General features: G+C 41.8%; 1 protein-coding gene across 7 annotated transcripts in view; it reads right to left on the bottom strand.

The window, feature by feature from the left end:
* The window catches only part of CKAP5 (cytoskeleton associated protein 5), a 72,201-nt gene that overhangs the window by 31,023 nt on the left and 24,426 nt on the right, over positions 1 to 16,752 (bottom strand). For all 7 annotated transcript variants that reach the window (XM_077461414.1, XM_077461428.1, XM_077461437.1 and 4 more), the window contains exons 4-17: positions 16,005 to 16,211; positions 15,742 to 15,913; positions 15,508 to 15,634; positions 14,150 to 14,250; positions 12,024 to 12,137; positions 11,813 to 11,917; positions 11,544 to 11,633; positions 11,279 to 11,443; positions 7,417 to 7,545; positions 7,127 to 7,303; positions 6,916 to 7,020; positions 1,322 to 1,432; positions 1,142 to 1,234; positions 370 to 555 (exon numbers count right to left, since the gene is read on the bottom strand). In XM_077461414.1, coding sequence (XP_077317540.1) covers positions 370 to 555; positions 1,142 to 1,234; positions 1,322 to 1,432; positions 6,916 to 7,020; positions 7,127 to 7,303; positions 7,417 to 7,545; positions 11,279 to 11,443; positions 11,544 to 11,633; positions 11,813 to 11,917; positions 12,024 to 12,137; positions 14,150 to 14,250; positions 15,508 to 15,634; positions 15,742 to 15,913; positions 16,005 to 16,211 — 1,882 coding nt within the window. The remainder of the gene's footprint in view (positions 1 to 369; positions 556 to 1,141; positions 1,235 to 1,321; positions 1,433 to 6,915; positions 7,021 to 7,126; positions 7,304 to 7,416; positions 7,546 to 11,278; positions 11,444 to 11,543; positions 11,634 to 11,812; positions 11,918 to 12,023; positions 12,138 to 14,149; positions 14,251 to 15,507; positions 15,635 to 15,741; positions 15,914 to 16,004; positions 16,212 to 16,752) is intronic.

Genomic DNA, 16,752 nt, shown 5'->3' with positions numbered 1-16,752 from the left:
AAAATGAATAGCAATGATGATATTCTCCCATCACTCAGCCCATTTATTAATTCTTGCTTTTAAAATATGATATGGCTTCTACAACAGAATCTTCACAGCCAACATGCTTTTAGATCCTTGTATATGTTGGCTCCTACATTGCTTTGCCCTGTAGTGACCAGCAGCAGGAACCGCAACATGGTAAATAGAAAGATTTTGCTGAGAGGCGGGAGCTCCTGAGTAGAGCAAAACACAAGGACAGGCAACGCTTTAAAATGTCTAAAAGGAATACCTACTCGTGTTCATTCTTTGGTACAGTCCCCATCTCCAAAATGCTGAAGTGGGTCGATTTACTACATCCAACAAAAAGGTGACCAATTGGCATCTTACCTGCTCGGCAGTCCAAGGCAGGCTACAGGCCTCTGCAATAGCGCTAAGTGCTTCTTTGGCATTACCGCCACATTTCACATCTCCCACTTTGTCTACTAGGCCATCAAGGACCACATTGGCAGAGGTTTTGGAGAAATTGCCTTTCTGGGCAATAAGAGCCACAATGCGTAGCTTCATCTGCATCACCTAAAGGGGGAGGAAGAGAGACTGTCAAACTGCCGCAGCAAGAAACTATTAGAAACCAATCACAAGTAAATGTAGACTTAGAAACACACCACTCCCCCCCCCCCCACACACACACTTTGCTGAAGGATTACAGACTAAATTATAATGTAGTTTAGGGATGAGCCAGTTACTTTATGATAAACATCCACATATCACGTTATTGAAATTGGGGGGGCGCAGGGTGTTGGAGGGCACATACGCCAACACCCTGTAACCCTGTTCCTATAACATAGCTCACATTAGCCAAGTTCCAGACAACACACTGTCTCACAGAACACAAGGTGTTCGCAGGGGACGACGGTCCGTGGAGATCCTGGCATTTTGGATTACCTGTAAAATCTTTTTTTGGAGTACACCACAGTACACAACATCCATGACGATAGGGTTATGCTGCCATAATGGGGGTTGTGTCAGGATCTTACATGTTGAGGGTTTTTGCAAACATTTCATACATTGGATTAAAGAGGCTAAGATTTTATATTCTCCACTAGTATTTAGGATGAACAATATAACTGTTTTTTAACCCAAAACAGAAGAGGTGGCATACCTGGAAGTTTGTTTCTTTAAATCCAGGTTTCTTTGCCAGCATTTTGACCAAAGCTTGGCATGGCATATCATTTCTTTCCATAGTCTCCACAGCCTAAAAGAAAATCAATGATTTAGGCCTTTAATCAAAGGGTTAAAACATTCAAAAGTATACACAAAAAATAAAATTAACATGTACTACCTTCTGGAACTCTTCCATGCTTGCCAGCCTTTCCTTCCAGTTACCACTATCCAGCAGCTGCATACATGAAGCAGGAAGAACTGCAGCCGCTTTCTCTTCACAGGCCTCAGGCTATAAAAGTGTAATGAGAAGTCTCAGAACTGGGAAAACACCACCCAGCCTTCTAAACATTTAACATCTCTAAATTCACTTTGACTTACAGATGCAACAGAGCAGATAATTGTATAAAAACTGTTCCTTTTAAAAGATTTAAAATAAAGCAAAAGGTGCATATTTGGCCGCCACTCCGTTCTGGCTTGCAGTCAACAGAGCGCAACTGAGTAGCTTTAGGAGAGCACCCTAAACAAGTTACCAGTTTCAAAGGGACTAAAGCTGCCTGGAGGAAGGAAAGATAAGGGGAGAACAAAAACCTGTGTGGGAATCATGGGTCCAGTGAATACCATGGAACAATGGATGCCAGCTGGGCTCCATCTTTATTAGAAGGTAGGGCAGAACAGTTAGTAACAAGTCGTGGTTCTATAAAAAAACAGAATATCAAGGGGAAGTCTTGGTGTCCAATCTATGTCACCAAGCTGAGACAGATTTCCACTTCCCGTACAAGGGTGCAGACACACTGGAAAAGCAATCAGGCTTACTGCCCATTCTTCTGAGGTCTTATGCATTGCTGCAACAGGCTTCCGAAAGTAAAAATGTTAATTTTGGTTATAAAGCACCATTGATGCCAAAATTATAATATTTGAAAATAAAGTCATGGGAAATCTGGTTGTGGTTAGAATTTTGCATAGGCACTTAACCGCTTTCCGTCCACCTATAGTAAAAAAAACAGCCGCGTGGGAGGGCTGTTCTGGGAAGATGTCATATTACGTTCTCCCAGGATCGGGCCATGCTTGAGAGTCTACCGGACAAAGTCTGACTGATCACTGTACCAGCCCCGCTGCCAATACCATGCGACTGGTGTGGACAATCACAGCAGATCACATGATAGTGTCATTGTACCATGTGATGACACTGACCAGATAGGGCCAATTACAGCCCATCTGTACTCTGATTAACTGTGGCCAAATAAGAATTTTTCATTCAGCATTATGGCAACCCTGTACTGCTCTGGTCACTGCATGTAAACAAAACAACAAAAAAAAAAAAAAAACCCACACAAACAGCTATACCACACTGTCATTAGTCAATGTCCCCGATCACAACCACAACTGTTATACGATGACTGCATGTAAAAACTATTTCCATTTCTTCATTTTCTAAAAATAAAAAACCCCAAAATACAACTCACCATGCCTCTAAATACCTTGGACTGACTACTTACCAAAAAGGGGTAATTTAGGGGATATTTGTACTGTCCTGGCATTTTTGTGACTCAAGAAATGAAGTCAGTAGATCAGGATTGAGAAATTTTCCCAAATTATATAGATAGTGAGTGTGTGCTGTGCACAGTGCATCCGGAAAGTATTTACAGCTCTTCATTCCACCCCCCCCCCCCCATTTTGTTATGTCAAAGCCTTATTCCTAAATTGATTAAATTCATAATTTTCCTCAAAACTCCACCAATGCCCGTAATGACAACGTGAAAGAAGTTAGTTTGAAATCTTTGCAAACTTAACCACCTCGCTACAGGGCACTTTGATCCCCTTCCTGGCCAGGCCATTTTTCAGCATCATCACGCTTTGAATGACAATTACATGGTCATGCTACACTATGTGAAATTTGTTATTTTCTTCACAAAAATAGTTTTTGATGATATTTAATCACTGCTGGGTTTTTTTTGTAAAAAGAAAACGAAAAATTTGGGAAAAGTTTCAGTAAATGATGTAAAATAAGTAATTCTTCGCCATCACTGATGAGGTGGCACTTATGGGCACCGATTGCTGGCACTCTATTGTAACCAGGGCACCGATTACCTGTCTCTCTGTCCCCTGCAAGGAGATGCGGCTGATCGGCTCTCGCCACACACTGCCACTGTGTGAGGCGATGAGAGCAGATTACTAACACTTCCACGTTTACACGTGACCGGCTGTGATTGGACACAGCTGATCAGCAGCTCTTCAGAAAAATCAGGGCCGCGCCATTTCTTAGCAATACGGCGCGGCCATGATCACTGCATCCCCGTGGGCGTTAAGGTGCACCATCATATGATGTTCACCCAGAATGAGAGCCGCACCATATCCATCATTTGGATGGTGGGCGGGGGCGGCAAGTGGTAAAAAAAGTTTTTTTAAATCCCATGTACACAAGTATTCAACACTGATCATTCTTGATATGGTACTACTCGATTTGGAGTCCACCTGTGATAAATTCAGTTGAATGGACACGATTTGAAAAAGGGACACACTAAATCAGGTCCCACAGTTAACAGTACATGTCAGAACACAAAAATAAAAAATAAAATAAAAAAGGAGGGCGCACCAACCTAGTGCATTACCACTAGTAAAGCTTTATTAAAATATAAAAAAACGGCAAAATATATACTCAAACGAGTATTGATAGAAGGCATAAACAGAGCAGATTCACTGTTCTGAACACCGACAAGCCAGGACCTGACATCGAGTGGATCACACGATACCTCAAGATGGCCCATCGTGAGGTATCGTTTGATGCCTTCTATCAATATTAGTTTGCGAGTATATATTTTGCGGTTTTATATATTTTAACCACTTGCCGCCCACCCTATAGGCAATTGACGGCTGCAAAGTGGTTGCATAATCCTGACCGGATGTCATATGACGTGATCAGGATTATGAGCCGCTGCGCCCCCCCCAGGGGCGCGCATCGCGGCGATCGTTGTTGCGGGGTGTCAGTCTGACACCCGGCAACTACGATCTCGGTAAAGAGTCTCTGACAGAGACTCTTTACCACGTGATCAGCCGTGTCCAATCACGGCTGATCACAGTGTAAATGGGAAGAGCCGGTGATCGGCTTTCCCTCACTCGCGTCTGTCAGACGCGAGTAGAGGAGAGCCGATCGGCTGCTCCTCTGATAGGGGGGGGGGGGTCTGTGCTGATCAATTATCAGAACAGCCCCCCCGAGGATGCCCACACTGGACCACCAGGGACGCCACCAGACCACCAGGGAAAGGTAATCCTCCCTAGACCACCAGGGATGCCAGTCAGCACAATGGGTGCCAATCAGTGTCCATAATGGATGCCAATCAGTGCCCACAATGGGCATCACTGATTGGCATCCATTACTATAGTATAACACCAATGCCGCCTATCCGTGCCCACCCGTGCCGCCTTATCAGTGAAGGAGAAAAACTTACTTATTTACAAAGTTTTGAAACTAACAAAAAAAAAAAAATTATTTGCTTTTCAAAATTTTCTGTATTTATTTGTAGCGCAAAAAATAAAAACCGTAGAGGTGATCAAATACCACCAAAAGAAAGCTATATTTGTGGGAAAAAAATTAAAAAAAATTTCATTTGGGTACAGTGTAGCATGACCGCGCAATTGTCATTCAAAGTGCGACAGTACTGAAAGCTCAAAATTGGTCTGGGCAGGAAGGTGTTTAAGTGCCCGGTATTGAAGTGGTTAATAAAGCTTTACCAGTGGTAATGCACTAGGTCAGTGCGCCACACTTTTGTCTTTAGTGTATGAAAACCCATTATTCTGGAGGAGGGCTGTAAGGCGGCAGGCATTACTGTATGAAGCTGGTTACATCACGCATTGAGGAATTCAACACATTAGAGAGGAGAGATTTTTATTGCGAGAACAACCAATCAAGCCATGAAGCGCAATATGTTGTCTACAGACCTTCAAGACATGATAGTATGGAGGCACAGAAACATGTCTGCAGCACTGAAGGTCCCAATGAGCACAGTAGCCTCCATCATCTGTAAATGGAAGAAGTTTGAAATAACCTGGACTCTTCCTAGAGCAGGCTGCCCGGCCAAAATGAGCAATTGGGGGGAGAAGGGTCTTAAGGCAGAGGTGTGACCAAGAACCCGATGGTCACTCTGACCGAGCTCAAGCATTTTTACGGAGGGAGGAGAACCTTCCAGAAGGATAACCATCTCTGCAGCACTCCAAACAGGTCTGTATGGTAAAGTGGCCAGACGGAAGCCACTCAGTAAAAAGGCACATGACAGCATGCCTGGAGTTTGCCAAAAGGCACCTGAAGGACTGACCACGAGAAGCAAAATGCTCTGGTCTGATGAAACAAATATTGAATTTTGGCCTGAATGGTAAGCGCCATGTCTGGAGGAAACCATGCACCACTCATCACCTGGGCAATACTATCCCTAAAGTGAAGCATGGTGATAGCAGCATCATGCTGTGGGGATGTTTTTCAGGGGTAGACACTGGGAGACTAGTTAGGACCGAGGGAAAGATGAATGCAGCAATATAAAGACATCCTTGATGAAAACCTGCTCCAGAGATCTCTGGACTTTAGATTGTGGCAAAGGTTCATCTTCCAACAGGACAATGACCCCAAGCACACAGCCAAGATAACAAAAGGAGTGGCTATGGGACAATTTAGTGAAGGTCCTTAAGTGGCCCAGCCAGAGCCTGGACTTGAACCTGATTGAAGATCTCTGTAGCGATCCAAAAATGGCTGTGCACCCACACTCCCCATCCAACCTGATGAAGCACAAGAGGTCCGGCAAAGAATGTGAGAAAGTGCCCAAAAAATAGGTGTGCCAAGCTTGTAGCATCATGCTCAAAAAGACTTGAGGCTGACTGGTGCAAAAAGGTGCTTCAACAAAATATTGAGCAAAGGCTTTGAATACTTATGTACATGGGTTTTTTGTTTTTGTTTTTATAAAATTTTCAAAGATTTCAAATAAAACTTCTTCTACGTTGTCATTATAGGGTATGGTTTGTAGAATATAACAAATTTAATCCATTTTAGAATAAGGCTGTGACAGTTTGACTGATGGGCACTGATAGACGACAATTATGGACATTGATAGTTGGCACCGACAAGTGGCTGGCACTGAAATGCAGCAATGACATGAGGAAAGGATTTATTTTTGAAATCCTGTGATGCCCATCTTGGTACAAATTATATATATATATATATATATATATATATATATATATATATATATATATATATATATATATATATATATATATACACACATATACACACACACACACTCACTTCTTAGACTAAAAAAAAAAAAAAAAAAATTTATACTGGATTTTGAATGTAGCAGTATACATTTGGCCTAAATCAAAAAATTCTCTTTGAAAAAAATTTCTAACAGAACTGACTTTTTTCTAAAAAAATTGAACTTTGTTTTATAAAAAAATTAAAAACCCAGTGGTGATTAAATACCACAGAAAGCAAGCTCTACTTGTGTGAGAAAAAAATAAATAAATAAATCACATGGGTACAGTTTGTTGCATGACCACTCAGTTGTAATCTAAGTGATACTGCTAAATGCTGAAAAGTCCAGTATTGAAGCAGTTAAAAAAAAAACAAAAATAAAAAAAAAAAGCACACGGAAACAAAATTTGGTCTTCAAGACAGAAAGAGCACTAGATATTGCAATTTCTAACATAAATCGCAAAATAAAATATCTGGGAAGGTCAGTTACACACTCAAATTGCTGAATAAAAAGGTCTTCCAGATACACTTACTGAGAGCTCCTGTTCAAAAACTTCTTTGCTTTCAGCTGCTTTCTTGCCCTTTGCAGCACCACCACCAGCTGCGGGTTGTTTGGCTTTTTTGACAGGTCCTCCAGGCTTTAAAATAGGGAGAAAAAAAATATATATAATATAATACAATATGTCAGTCAAGGCAGACATCAGGTATTGATTGAATTCACTGCAGAAAACAAACTAAACATACCTTGGCTGCAGGTGGCTTTTTGGGAGCCATGCCAGGTTTGGCAGAATCTCTCTCAGGAGCCGTTGAAGGTGGAGCAGCCTTCCCAGGAGCGGAAGCAGGTTTTGTTTCCTTCTTCTCTCCAGAAGCACCTCCCTTTTTACCATAGGCTAGTTCCACTTTATCTGCACATTCTTTGAGCTGTATATCCCAAAAAAAAAAAAAAAAAAAAAAAAAAAAAGTTAAATAAACCTCCATACAGTAGATCTAGTTTGCCATATACTGAGGGTAAATAGGCATCAGCTCAGTCATACCCGGTCAAGCTTCAGTTTATCGACATCCGCAAGAAAAGGATTAACTGCTTTCTCGCCAACAACTTTCTGTACTGTGCCCAGTGCTTCAAAGGCTGCATCTCTGACTTCAGGAGCAGAGTCATTGATATGCTGTAAAGAAGCAACAAACTGCATAAAAATGTGAAAAAGCCAGGATGTCGACAAAAGTATTACCACTTTTCTTAGATCAGACCCATAACACAGGCAAATATACTGCAGGCAGATATACTAATATACGGAATTACACATGTCAGTCCCCTGTACACGGGACTTAAGAATAGATTGTTTTCTGATTGAACATAAGATATCGAGTCAGTGATTAGTACAAGCATAGAAGTTACATCCTTCTCAAAAGTAGTCCTTCACTCACTTCATGCCCCAGTAACTTTGAAAACGAGGGCAAGTAGGGGCCAAAAGAAGGCAAATCTAGGAGACTAAATGAAGAACCAGTCCAGGGAAAAGCAGAAGATAGGATTAAAATTAGAACATTACTTTAAAAAAATACGGAATAATTAACAGCGACAACACTGGGAGGCTCCCCACCCCACAAAAAAAAAAAGGAGAGAACAAGAAATCTGTAGCATTTCGAAAAGAAAAAAAAGGTATCTAGGAGCAAACAAAAAAAATAAATTAATAAGTCTCAAAATTGCATAGATAAATTCCAAAGTAGCACAGGGAAGATCTCTCCTCTATGTGCCAGTTTATGAAGCGGAGTAGATCTCTTCACTCTTGGAGGAGTGATCTACAAACGCTTCAAACAGTGGAGAGCAGCCCCTGATATTGGAATCTCGTGAGACATTATGGTACTTGGCACTTCACTGAAACACCGAGATGTCAGTTCAACCAGTGATAAATTATCACCACTCAATACATGGACAGACCATGATAAATTAAAAAATACATTTTACACTTTTTTTTATTTACACACACGACAGGGGGACATGGTTACAGTATTAGGGGTCTGCACGAGGCATAAGGGAGTTAAATCTTCTTTTGCCACAGATTCTCTTTACTCCGATTCTCCACATCTGAGCTGGTTAATCGGGGAGTGTGAATTCTGACACAGATCGCCAGTGAAGTGCCAAGATCGCAGCTTCATAAACTGGCCGTTACTCTCCATGTGCGGAGATAAAATCGGCAGGAGAACACGTTCAAACACTTCTCTCCAGATTATCTCTGGTTCGTAAACAGTTTATGGACTGATCAGCAGCGATCCTCAGGATCACTGCTTCATAAACGGACACCTCAGTAAAATAGAAAGACCCCAGAACGTGGAGAGGATAGAGAAAATGAAAACCTGAGGGAAGTCTAAATAAAATCCCAGAAGATAAAGCGTCCAAGAAGAACCTATTACAGTAGAAGTAGGCCAGATACTAAAAGGATACAGCCTCAGGGAAAAGTCCAGGCCCAGATGAGCTGACAATATTCTATTATAAGAGGTTCAAGGAAATAATCTCACGACTATGCACCTACATAAATGAGATAGGAACAAGTTGGGAGATGAGGAGGGATGCTTCTAGTGGCGATTACCATAATACCAAAGGAAGGGAAAGACACTACCCCATGTTCAAGTTACAGACCTCTCTCATTGCTAAACACAGATACAAAACTATTTGCTAAGGTTTTAGCGAGTAGGTTGAAAATGGTAATGAACGACTTGGTAAATACGGACCAGGTCGGATTCATTCCGGGAAGGGAGAGATAATGGGGTTCGAACACTTACTCGCGCTGGAAAAAAAAATAAAATAAAGTAGGTCCCCAGGACTACTACTCTCAAAACGGAGAAAGCCTTTGATAGGGTAGACTGGGGATTCACGATGAAGACATTGGAGGTAAAATGGGAGTAGGCCCAAATATGACAGATGACACTTCTTGCTTAGGCAGGGTAAATCATTTTTTTTTTTTAATGGCAATTTTGCCTAAGATCAACTATAAAATTAAAATGCTGCCAATCCCCCTTCCACAAGCATATTTCAATACATTAAACGTTACTGCTTAGGTTTATATGGCAAAAAATAAATAAAATAAATAAAGTGAAGACAGGTTAAATTGGAAAACACAATTAGCAATGTAGCATTGGGGAAATTATTATTTCTCTATATTCAGGTGGTATCCATAAGTGAAAATACACATGTAATAACAGAAAATTCTGGGAAGAAAAATGGGAATTTAATTCACCCCTGATAGCATTAAAAAGAAAAAAAAAAAAAAAAACTGATTTTCTACTGGGGAAAGGATAAAAAGAAATAAATAAATAGGACTAATGGCGGTATTCCCAGCTGAAATGTTTTGTAACATCATTGCCTCAACCAGTTAGATCCGAGGAGGACTTACGGCTGTTCAAGCAGCTATGCATGACAAAGAACAAAAGAGGGGGATTCTCAAGGATCTATAAAGTGCTTGCGAGACTGAATGGGCTGGAAATACCACCATTCATAATTTAGTGGGATGAAGAACTGGTTAAGGGAAAGAAAGAATAATATTTTGGGAAAAATCTTCAAGATGACACATTCCATGGCAGTCGATAGTAACACCATAGAAATTTATAAGTGCTTAGCACACTGGTACACAACACAGGATAAGGCACATAGAAAGGCAAAATAAGTTTCACAATTATGCTGTGGTGAAGTGGGAACAATGGCCCATATATGGTGGAAGTGCCCAAAAAGGAAAATCTAGTGGAGAGAGGTGTTGCAGATAATTAAGGAGATTACCAATATATAGATTCCAGAGGAACCATGGGAGGTGTTTGTTTCATGGGGTAGAGAATGCCAATTAAACATTACCTGAGAACATTGGTTCCCCATTTAAATGAATGCAGCCAAAAGCTTAAAGAGGAAGTAAACCCTGATGAGTTTACTTCCTCTTTCATTCCCTGCAAAGGCAAAGCATAATGGACTACTATGCATCGCATAGTAGTCCATTATGTGTCACTTACCCGACACAGGAGCCAGCGATGTCACCGCTGTCCCCTGTAGTCCGGCGCATCCATCTTCTCGGTGGGGTCTCGCAGCTCCGTTGCGGTCATTCGGCGAAGCTGCGACGACGTCACTCCTGCACGGGAGCCGACACGCACGGCAGCTCCGTCGTTGGAAAATGTCCCACTCAGTGCACCATAGACAGCGGTGCCTGTCTTCGGGCAAATATCTCCTAAACCGTATAGGTTTAGGAGATGTTTCTTGGACCTACAGGTAAGCCTTACCTGCAGGTCCAAGTGTGTTGTAAGGGTTTACAACGACTAATACCTTGGCAGTGGCAAGAGATAGAAAGAGATAGAAAGAGATAGAAAGCCCCAAGATGGGAGGTTGGTTTAAGAAAGTGGATGAGATTTACAATATGGAATATCTCCGGTTCTGTGGAGAGGAGGGAATAGAATGATTTGAAAGTAAATTGAAAGTTTGGAGAGAGAGTTTAAGCAGACCAGGAGAGACATGTAGAATTAAAGGGGTAGAGTAAGGGGGGAGATCAGGAGTCACTGTAGAGGTTTAGCAATAAAAAGGGGGAGGGTAGAATAATGGTAAATAGAGTTCAGTGGTTGATCAGCGTTTTTTGTATACCTGGATGAATTATATTTGTCAAAAGAACTATACACCAAACTGAGCATGTGCAGCCTGACTCCATTAACTGTCTTATCCAAACAGGTTATGGTACCACCACAATAGGATCTGTGCATACAGGGTTTTTTTTTTTTATTTATTTACACACACACACACACACACAATGCACAGAATTACCCAATTAGATTCCATGCATATACAAAAGGATTGTAAGGTTGTGGATTTCATAACACTTTAAGGCCACTATAAAAACTTGGATGCTAGGCCATGAAAATCAGAAGGTATACCTTGAGGAGAGCAGCACAGAAAGGTTTCAACAAGCTCTTAGGTAGTGTAGCTGGAGTGCAGTGACGGAAACTCCTTGCAAGGAATAGGGAGGTTTGTTGTTTTATTGCTGGGTTCTTGTTATCCATAACAGCCAGGACATCTTCACTGATATTCTGCAGAGTGGTCTGAAACAAAAAAAAAAAAAAAAAAAACAACAGGCGCATGACACCAATGTACACAATGTCATGACAGAGGCTTTTAGTGCAATGCTTAATGGACACTCACTGTGAGGAAAATGGCATCCATGGCCTCCTGCAGGGCTTGGACTACCTGAGGTTTCTTCTCTTTGAATTTCTCCAAAATAGTTGGCACAGCCTGTAAAAGAATGTTAAGAACTTAGGAAAAATAAACGTATTATACAAATAACTGACAAACGCAAAAACACGCATGAACTCTTAAAGATAGGGCCATCCACTATAGTAAAGAGCCAGACCATAGGTCTTTACATATCACAGAAGACCATTGCCTTGCCAGGTAGTACAATTACTACTTACAAGTCCAGCATATGAACCAAACTTCTTCCTTAGACCAGCAGCCAGCCCTGCCAGACATTTGGCAGCCAGGGCTACAAGCATGACATTGGTGTCTTTTCCGACAACCTGCAAGATAAAAAAAAAAAAAAAAAAAAAAAAAAGAAAACACGTTTTTATTTTTTTAAGAAGACCTAATTTTTCCTAATCCTTCTCATGTGCTACTGAATATTACCTTCTTTAACGCTCGGACAAGATCTCCATAGTCACCTGCCTCCAGCTTGGGGTTTTTAACAAGGACTTCAACAGCTTCCAAAGCCTCCTTTCTCTCCTGCCACTTTTTGGCCTCCTATGTGAGGTTACAATGAAAGGTCAGTGTGATTTCAAATTAAAGTCACACCTGCTGCTTACTTTGGACCATTTTATGTAATAGCTCTCAAGGAGTATCCCACCTGTAACCCCCCCACCGGCACACAATCTGAAAACCAGCCCCCCATTTGCAGCAAATGACCGACTTGCACCAAGTATTAAAACATTTGTCAGGACTTCAGCTTGCAGGTGAAATGATTAACCACAAGAACAGATTGTAAAGCCTAAATCTATAGGTCAGTAACTTCATGAGAGTCAAAAATACAAAAACAGTTGGTTTAACTGAGGTGAAAGTATAAAGGCCTGTATATAGTCACTTCCATACAAACCACAGGGAGTGAAAGAAGTCTGATTAGTTTTGGGAGGTGGCTGCAGGTCAGGATGACAACTAAAGATCAAAAGCACTCAAGGGAACTCAAAATTATCCCAAAAAATGCATGTTAAAGCAAGCACAACATTCACCCACCAACGTTATTGCTAAGTGTTTGCTCCCTCTTAGCGCACCACGTAAAAAGGCTTTTTTTGAGTGGAGGTATGGAGAAAAAAATAAATAAAATAAAAATAATTCAGGAAACTGAAGCAGGGATCAAAATGGTACAAGTCAATAACACATTAGGGAACACAAAAGCCAAGTAAGTAAGTAAAGTTTTTGATAAGCAATGAACAACCACTATATAATGACCGCATCTTTCATACAGTGTATATCATTGGCCAAGATTCCGCCACAAAACGGAACGTCATGGTGTGAATGGATCCTTTAGTGGTTGTAAACGTTCCACCACTTGTACCTAGAGGCAAGCCTATAATAAGAAGGCTTACCGGTAGGTGCTGTGAATATCTCCTAAACTTGAGTGCGTACAGCCAATGACATCGATGCACACACTCTGAAAGTCAGGTGTACAGTGTGGCTTCGGCCCCCTGAGCCTGCGACCCTAGAACACCGGGGGAATAGGTCAGCCATTTCAGTGGGCACCTCTATGAGGGCTTCATTCTAGGGCAGTGATGGTGAATCTTGGCACCCCAGCTGTTTTGGAACTACATTTCCCATGATGATCTGGCACTCTGCAGTATAGCTGATCATCACTGGAAATTTAGTTCCAAGACATCTGGGGTGCCAAGGTTCGCCATCACTGTTCTAGGGTAAGCATTTCACAATGTGCTAGAAGTATCATCTTACAATTTTGTTTTGTTTAATTCTTCAGCAGTTTACAACCTCTAACTCTCCCCTGCCCTCCCCTTCGGTTGATTAAGCGCAGGATTGTGCTTAATTGGCCTTTAACCCAGTTTTTCAACCAGGCTTTTGACAGTTAAACACTTAAAGAATCACTGATAACAGCAGAAAGCGGAATGTATGCTGCCTGACCCGCTTTCTGTCCTGACGTTTACCATGGTCCCAGGCTCACAAAAACCACAGCTGGCAGCAGCGACACCTTCACAGTACCATAAAAAGCGATCAAGCAGTTCTGGTCTTGTTTTAATAATTTGGAAGTCCAGGACATTTAAAAGGGGTTGTAAAGGCAGAAGAAGGTTTTAATCTTAATGCATTAAGATAAAAAGCCTTCTGTGCACAGCAGGGCCTCTCTCCAAACCCCCCCCCCCCCCCCCCACTATGTACCCGAGGTCCCTCTGTGCAGCAATGTCCGAGCGTCTCAGCAATCTGAGATTTCCCTTCCCGATTGTGTGAGACCACCATTAGCTCCCACAGCAATTGGCATCTGTTAGCCAATTAGGGGAGAGGGGGTGGGGTGGGCGGTCTGGTCAGGGCATCATGTCTGAATGGACACAGCAAGGTGCTTGCTGTGGGGGCATTGAACAGGACACACACACCATTACCGGTATGGTGGGAATCTGTCACACTTGCTTGTGCCCTCAAACTTACAAGATGGCAGTTTCCTTGGCTGAAATGTTGAGGGTTTAGCTCCGCTTTAAGCACGTTCTGCTCCATAATGGTCTTTTTCAGTTAACACCAGATTAATCTAGAAGGTTACTCACTATTTTCTCATAAAAATCCTTTGGCAGTTTGGAGAGAATCTCAACAGCTTCCAGTAGCTCGTAGGCATCCACCTGAGGTGCAGCTTCCTCTTCATCTTCATCTGAAAATGAAAAAAAAGTTAAAGAATTCATGGGTCAGACACATCCCTAACCTACGTTTGAAGACAGATTTTAAACACAGAATACAGTAGAGAATGGTTAAAAATTAATCAGCCGTCTCACTGGAAAGACTTAAAGTGGAAGTAAACGCATCGATTTAAACAGTTAAAAAAAAGGCATGCCGGGAATGCTAACTGCACATTGGCTGTGCTCTCAGCCAAACTATCAAACCATCCAATGGCTGGTGTCATAATGAATCACACGTGCAGCACCAGAGCAGTTGAAGATTAAACAGGCAAAGATGGCAGCTTCCTTGGCTGAAAAACTATAGGCGAGTTTACTTCCACATTCATTTGTCTTCACTTCTACATACATTATGGTTGCCACGAGTAGGGATAACGATCATGTACTTGCTGATACAGGTTACCAATACCTCAAAAATCACACTGCAAAGAATCGCATGAGGTTTTAACAGGAATGCAGTGCAATTCTTGTCTAAAAACGCAAGCAGTTTCCCCCTCACTGCGTCTGTGTGATCTCAGTATAGAAAGATAGGGAAGGGGCATCTAAGTAGTGCAGCAATGGGCAAACCATTAAATAAAATGTTATCACGACTCGCATGAAAAATAAAAATAAAAAAAATAACACACACAAATTTACACAATATAATCTTGCATATCATAAGTGATGTCAGCTTGGGGGCGAACCGCCTATACATCTCCCTGTGAGCACCGCAAGCAGCCATGGTTTTGAATTTAACAAGATATATTATGTAGTTTCAACACGCGAGTTGTGGTAACATTTTAATAAACAGTTTGCCCATTGCTGCACTTGGATGGAGCTTACTTGTCTTTCTATACTGGGATCATATAGCCGTGCTGAGGGAACAGCAACCACACCAAATTCCTGTTCAATTTGAGCAGATTTTGTATGGGCACAAATCGCACTGCAAAAAAGGTATCGGTTTTGGGTAGCAGGTGCATTTGCACGAGTAGTCGGTATCAGCAGCGGTACATCCCTAGTAGACACCTAATAAAAGTTGAGAGGGGAAAATAATTTATATATATATATATAGTGGAGGAAATGTTATTTGTCACCAGAACAAGCATCCCCGCTTGAAGTTTCCCTCTGTTCTCTTGACAATGTAAAACTTAAGATTAATTGACTGAAAAGGATAATCTAAACGGGAACCTTGAAAAAGACTCCAATATCCCCCCACTTAAGCAAGTGCACAAATATATAAAACTTTGAAAGCACACCTCCATCATCTCCAGCTGCTTGCTGTTGCTGGAACTTGGCTTTGAGGTCCTGCTGGGAGCGCAAGAAACGGGTCTGCTTGGGAGCTGACTGGGGTACCTTCACCCACTCCTCCTCCAACTCTTTAAGCTACAGAGTAATAAAAGAAAATCTTATGGCTTGCCCTTCATGAAAAGTTTCAACATGTAAATGAACTGGACTGATCTGCAATCCTCCATACACCAGACTTCGTTTACCTGCACAGGATTAATGTTCTGTAAAGGAGGCCTCAGGGCATCTCTGATCCAACGGTAAATCTCCACAGCCAGCAACTTGGCCTCATCTCGAACAGCCTTCTCTCGAGACTCAAACAGTTTTGGCAATACTTTAATAATTGGCTTCAGGGGCACAATTTTCGAACCAAACTCGCTGCATAAAAAATAAGATTTATATAGACAAAAGAAAAAAAAAAAGAAAAAAAAACCCCACACACTACACACCCCACAATGAGCCCCCTCACCTCAGTCCTCTTCTTAACGTCTCAACACAGGCCACCACAATCTTTGGGTTCTTGTTGTCCAGACCTTTGAGGAGCTCTTCCTGTACAGCTTCACCTTTCTCAATCTCTATGTACATTAGGCAGATATCAGATCCAAATTCCTTGGCTTTAGCTTTTGGCTGATTGAACACTTTGCTTACTACTCCGGACGTTACTTCCCCTGCAGTTCTGCAAGTGAAGAAACCTTTGTATTAGAACATTTCCATGCACTACAAATAGGAGGATAACCAACGGTGATCTTCAGACATGACCCAAATTTTAGACGTTCTAAAGCGGACATAAAATACAACCATGTTGCACTCACATAATTACATGGGAGTATGCATATACAAATACAAATGAATCTACAGCAAGCCATTGGATGTCATGTGATCACGGTAACCTATACAATTCTCCACTTCAAAAAGGTAGAACCTTACCAGTCAAGTGCTAGCTGCTGGTGCAGCTGGCAGTGTACCTCTTTTGCTCCTGTTATACACTGGGGCGGCTGTGGAAAGACAAGCTGCACATAAGTGTGCTGGCGCTTGGACTGTTTGAGATGGGCTCTTGCTTTGGAGGAGTCTATTACGGATGCATACTTGCTTGTAGTTATGAGAGTGCAGCATTATGCCAGTTTTAAATGAGGTTTATTGTTCTAGGTTAAGCTCACCTTTTCGCCACCTCAAGTGCATGTCCTAGTATTTCCTATTGCCTTATTCTTGTAGCAAGA

This window comes from Lithobates pipiens, unplaced genomic scaffold (assembly GCF_037356315.1).
Source record: "Lithobates pipiens isolate NorthernLeopardFrog02 unplaced genomic scaffold, aLitPip1_a1.2 Scaffold_10, whole genome shotgun sequence".
Lineage (NCBI taxonomy): Eukaryota > Metazoa > Chordata > Amphibia > Anura > Ranidae > Lithobates > Lithobates pipiens.
Note: the sequence above shows the minus strand (reverse complement) of the source record. Positions and strands in the feature narration are given on the sequence as shown.